This window comes from Morus notabilis, unplaced genomic scaffold (genome assembly GCF_000414095.1).
Source record: "Morus notabilis unplaced genomic scaffold, ASM41409v2 Scaffold1293, whole genome shotgun sequence".
NCBI classification, from domain to species: domain Eukaryota; kingdom Viridiplantae; phylum Streptophyta; class Magnoliopsida; order Rosales; family Moraceae; genus Morus; species Morus notabilis.
Genome location: NW_010362886.1, coordinates 46,807 through 52,472, shown reverse-complemented (window position 1 = coordinate 52,472; position 5,666 = coordinate 46,807). Strand labels below are relative to the sequence as shown.

Below are 5,666 nucleotides of genomic sequence, written 5' to 3'. Positions count from 1 at the left end.
CGCTCTTCCCCGCACCACGCTTCCGCATCCGAATTCGATTCGGAGACCAACAAAATGGTATATGAATTTTCAGATAAATATAATTTTTACTAGTAAATATAATGTTAAACAGTCGTCGAAAAACATTCACTGGAAAAACGGTCAGCGGTGCTAGCTGCTGATCACCGGTACAAATCATAATCTATCTTTTATATAAAAATATTCTATAATCTACCTATTTTTAAAAAAATGCTATAATTTTTTATTTTTAAAAAAATAGAAGTTTAAGAAGAAAGAGAGAGGTAGAAAAGGAGGTTTAAGGGTATTTTTAGATTTTTAATAATATTGGATACTTAAAATATTAAATTATGTTATAATTTACTAATTTTAAAAAATAAGCTATCCATTTGAGTCCCTCGTTCTCCTATTATATTTTGAGGCAATCCATTTTGTTTCTCGTTGTTTGTTCTGCTTTCCTTTGTTATACAACCGGATCTTTGGTAATCGTAACTTACTAGAAGGTATTGAAACTATGAAAGTGCTTTGGTTCATATTTATCCATCTCTTTGAGTGCCCACAATCACTTTCAAATCCCTCAACTTCGTCTTAATATTTAGCCCTTTTAACGCTTTAAACCATAGCAGCCCAAAAAAAAAAAAAAGCGCCTTAAACTAAGTATTTTCTTTTGTTTTTTCTTCTGGGTTTTGAACAAGTGCGTAGATATGCAAGGAGGTACATAAAGAAATACGAGAATTCTATGCAATTTAACAAAAGATGGATTATACCAGATTTAACAAAAACAGAAAAAACAAAAAAAAATAGTGATAATTTAAAACCCATTTAATTCGTTAATTTGAGTTTTTAATTCGAGTTAAGATGTGACTTTATGTGAGTTTTTTACTGTAACAAAAAAATTAAATGTAACTATTTCTACAAATTTTTTATTGTAACAAAATTCTTATAGGTGAAATAAACGAGACCTTAAAGACTTTAAATGGCAGTTCAAAACTACGCATTACTAAAAGAGTTTTTTCGTCCTTTTTTTTATACCTAAAAAATTCTTCAAGAAAAAAAAAAAAGAAAAGGAAAAGGGAACAAATAATACAAAAGCCAGTACCAAAGAAAAATATTATGCTCAAACAGAAGTTGAAACCAGAAACGTGAGTTAAAACTTTTTTCTTTTAAGTTACGCAATGTTAAAATCTCTATTACCCAAGATGTGCAAAGATCCAAGGCAGCGGATACAGCTTTGTTTCTATTTTGTGTGTAATAGATTTCTCAACGGATAGAAATAACATAACAGTCCTACAAAATTGGATGAAAAATTCCCCGCTGTTACTCTAGAAACGATGAATTACTTTGTTGATGTCTCAAGCAGATTTCAACTTGTTTGATGTAGAGGCTAGATGCGAAAGAATTCTGTGCCCCACAAAAAGCAAGAAAGCTCCCAAGAAACCAAGCACTTTCAGTGTCGTAAATAGGTCCAACTGTAATGAAAAAAAAAACCAAGTCAATTACACGAGCACTTTCTAAGAACAATAATCACAACTTAAATATATATATATATATATATATATATATAAGACAACAGAGATTTATAACTGTGTCCTGCTGCTACATTTCAGTTTAGTTCTCATAGTTTTAACTTCAGAATTCTTGATTTGCAATGAGCTGGCTAATTCAAGAGACTTGTCTGTTTGCATTGCAAAAGTTAATATCTTATTAGAAAATCATGCCTATAAGAGTTCATCCAAAGACCATCAAGTTTTCCCAAAAACACAAAAAAACAACCCAGAACTTTTGGACTTGTAAAACGGATTTTGAAGGGGGAACAAAATATGGGCCAGATTATTTTTGAAAAGTTGAGGTACTGATTTTCAGAACTCAATAGGAATTAGAGATCTATTTCCTTTCTCAAGGTTAAACAAGAACTGGCATGAAGATCCCTGTCAAACATCCTTTTTCTCTGATTTGGAGTTCTGTATGATTTTTGCACATTGTTTAAAACATCCATTTTTCTTCTGAACCTAATTACTTTGAAGGGGTCTCCTTGGGTTGAACGGAACATTCCGATCATGCTTGTTGGGAGTTCCGATACAGACAATTGAAAGCAGAGAAAATAGAGTACCTTCAACCAGAAAAGCACGTAAAGCAATAGAACAGCCGCGATGCCAACATGGAAAAGAATAGCAAATGTGGTTGGTACTGCTGAAGAAGGGAAGTTCTTAAAATTCACCCCTAAACGTAATAACTGCCAAAGAGAAATAGCGTAAGGTTAAAAAATAATGCATCTGAAAAGAATAGAAAAAATCTAAAGCTAGGTGGGCTAATTAAACAAAAAAGTAGATCATATGCCTTAATGGAAGAGAAACCAAGTTCATTAGAATCTCTTTGAAATTCTTTTATGAACTAGAAAGAACACCAAATTACTAGAACTCCCAGGCAATCACAGTAATCCTGTCCATACATGATTACATACCCACAAGAAGTTCCAGATATGATACCGGTTATCTAGCAATCCAATCGGTAACTGGACAATATCTAGACTAACGTTGAGTTAACATGCTTTTGGCAGAAGAGAGTGAGTTTTGAAGCCAAACATAAATAGACCAAGGTCGCATATAAGAGACTTACCCCAATAAAAAATCCAAGCAGCGGCACAAAGGTAAGACCCAAGAAAGCAAGGGAGAGCTCCTTTGGTGGACGCTTATCTGGAGCCCTGAAGATATGACTAATCTCTGCTTTGGGCCCATATCTTGAGTAGGGATCAACAGGCTGTAGAGGAGGACGTGGGGCCTTTTCAGGGGCTTCTGGTAGATCCAATTCAATCTGCCCAATAGCCTTTAAGAAAGAGTTTTCCTGGAAGAGAACGCAACAAAATTTCTCAGTGTTAAAAAGCAAAACACAATTTAGACATCTTTGGCTAACCGATTATTTATTTGTTTGTTTGATAAGCGAGCTAACTACATACTTACCATTACAGCATCACCAACAGTTAGCTGAATGTCGTAACTACCTGATAGATAGTAAAACTTCTCCACCAGCCCAAGAAAATCCTACAAGAAAATTGGTAAATATGAGGTAAGCAAAGAAAATCAAAAGCTCAAGTCCATGATAGTCCATAACACTATTTAATGAAGTTCATAAGCTAGCTTACCAACAACAGAAGATATTTTATTTGTCTGAGAAAGAAGAATCAAATCTAGTAACTCCACTAGTTATGCGTGCGGAAGAAAGGGCAAGCGAAAAGAAATCAAATCTAGTAACTCTACTAGTTATCTGTGGTAGCCGCTTTGTTTCCCTCAATTCATGGAACCATTTAGACACAAATATCCAAGATTCAAGATACTCTAACGAAAGGTTACTGCTTTCTTTTTGTGATAAACGTTGCATGAGGTTAAAAATACAGAGCATAAGGCCTAGAAATTGAGTGCCCTGTAGTATATTAGACTTAATGAGGTTAATGGCATTACTGTATTCTATCCAACTTTCAGCAGGCTTTATTTAAGATTACCAAAAACAGATAAAAAGGAGGAATCATATCAAAGAAACTTAACTAGAAGTATCTCAAACTTCTTGCCAGAGTTCCCGACCACAAATATATGTTCAACTTTGCTCTCATGTCTCAACTTAAGAAATGCCTGCAGCCAAACCAACGTCTCAATCAGCTAAACAGATCAGTAAAACACAATAATATGTTCATGCAAGAGCAGACAGCTAGGAGTAAAAACCTGATGAGCCTTAAAAACTTGCCCAAGGGGAGTAGTTAGTTGAAAATATAGGCGCAGTTTTTGACGGTGGTTGGCTGACAGTGAGACAACATTTTCACCAGCTAAATCGAGTCTGAGTATTTCCACAATGTCGAATGCACAAAAACTATTATAACTTATTCATGTAACCACTAAAAAAAAGATAGCAGAAAAGACATGACAAAAGGTACAGAAGAATTATAGGTAGGAATGTGCCAAATTCTATTACAACCAATAAAATGTTTTATTACACAAAAACTCACTTTTTCTGGGATTCCACACTCCCGAGGTCACTATCAAGTACTACAATTTCTGCGTTGTCTACTTTGATAATTCCTGTAATGAAAACTGGTACTTGAGTCTGGCCTCCCGTAGCATAAACTTTTTCATGCTCTGAGTCATGAAGGACCACCTGAAAAAGAGCTTTTAGTTTAAGTAATCGTGGATTCAAAACCAGATGAGGACAAGCCCTAAAGCACATTATTTCAATACAAAAAGATGTACAGACAAGGTTACCTCAAAAACAAACGCGTATCTTCCAACATCAACACTCTTTGGCAAATCTAAAGAGTGGGATGCACTTTCTTTGTCAAACTTGAGCTCCTGTATCACACAAATGGGAACACATACAGCCCAAAGTAATTCACCATATCAAATTATTGCAACAAAATGGCTAAAATACAGCTGAAAGAAATAGCAAGAGAAAAGAGAACAATAAAATCTAACCTGACTCTCAATTACTGAACTATCCTTTGAACCAGAGCTGGAAGCTCGCACCAGCTTCACTGTCAGAGGAGGTCCATTTGAACCAAGAACGGTACTTACTTTAACCTGTTTGAATTTATAAAAACAAAACAATACAATATAAATTAAAATAAGAACCAATATAACAAAACTTCACATGCACCACTATATATCTAAAGAGAACAAAAGTATTGAATTTTCTTGTAAAAAGAAACAAACAATAACTTGGGCAGTACTAGACACTAACTATCAGACATAAATATCTAATTGACACAAAAATTTAATAAAGAAAAATCTAATGACACAATAGAATAAGTGATTGCTATCTCTCTGTTATTTTCTTCTTCTGGGCTTACATCCAAAACAATCAAAAGTAATGTGCCACTGATCTATAACACGCCGACCAATGCACAAAAATAAAAACATAAAAATTAAAGGTATTGGGGGGAGGGTGCTTGGAATTATTTCCTTCTTTTAGTAGACCATGTATACTTGAATTCCAGAAGCTATGAATTCACATAATAGAAAGGGGTTGGGAGAAAGAGGCAATTGCAGTCATTTCCTTCGATACCATTACCAACCAAGTATAATTAGGATTCCAGAAGCTAAGAATTTTGTATCATTTGGGATGCGGGGAAATAGTGTCAGGTTCAGTCAAGACATTAAATGCCTGCTTACTAACAATGACTAGAATAACATATAAGATTCTTGATAAACCCAAAATCACCATCCAGAACGTGGCAAGGAAGGAAAAAGATGAACATGAGAAGTGTCATCGTATTCTTCATAGCCAGAACATTGGGTTGAAAAGAACAACTCATTTACAATGATGTGCAAAAGTTGATTATTAAACAACCTTGAGCTGATCCTTCTTAGACAGGGAAAGCACGGTAGCCGGAAGTGATAAAATCAGTGGGATAGAAACCCTACGACACACAAGAAATCAGAGTCAAAGACAAATAAATAAGCAAGTGATAGTGTGATGCCGCAGATTGTTGGTGAAAATAATTGAAAGCAACTCAAGTTGAACCTTCAATGCATGATCTAAAAGAAGAAAAAGCGTTCAAATGTTCATATTTCTTAACCGATATGGAATGATGTAAAATACAAACATTTCCAGAAACACTTGCCTGTTGTTTTCCAGGCAAGCTAACGAGTCTACTTGGTCAAAAAAGCCTTTGGTATCACCAGGAA

At 34.7% G+C, this 5,666-nt stretch overlaps 1 protein-coding gene across 2 annotated transcripts in view; it reads right to left on the bottom strand.

Moving 5' to 3' along the window:
• Positions 1–1,140: 1,140 nt before the first annotated feature.
• The window catches only part of LOC21389106 (dolichyl-diphosphooligosaccharide--protein glycosyltransferase subunit 2), a 7,531-nt gene continuing 3,005 nt past the window's right edge, over positions 1,141–5,666 (bottom strand). For both annotated transcript variants that reach the window (XM_024168896.1, XM_024168897.1), the window contains exons 11-21: positions 5,603–5,666; positions 5,329–5,398; positions 4,455–4,559; positions 4,245–4,331; positions 3,992–4,140; positions 3,711–3,822; positions 3,537–3,620; positions 2,955–3,035; positions 2,614–2,838; positions 2,108–2,230; positions 1,141–1,466 (exon numbers count right to left, since the gene is read on the bottom strand). In XM_024168896.1, coding sequence (XP_024024664.1) covers positions 1,350–1,466; positions 2,108–2,230; positions 2,614–2,838; positions 2,955–3,035; positions 3,537–3,620; positions 3,711–3,822; positions 3,992–4,140; positions 4,245–4,331; positions 4,455–4,559; positions 5,329–5,398; positions 5,603–5,666 — 1,217 coding nt within the window. In that variant the 3' untranslated portion in view covers positions 1,141–1,349. The remainder of the gene's footprint in view (positions 1,467–2,107; positions 2,231–2,613; positions 2,839–2,954; positions 3,036–3,536; positions 3,621–3,710; positions 3,823–3,991; positions 4,141–4,244; positions 4,332–4,454; positions 4,560–5,328; positions 5,399–5,602) is intronic.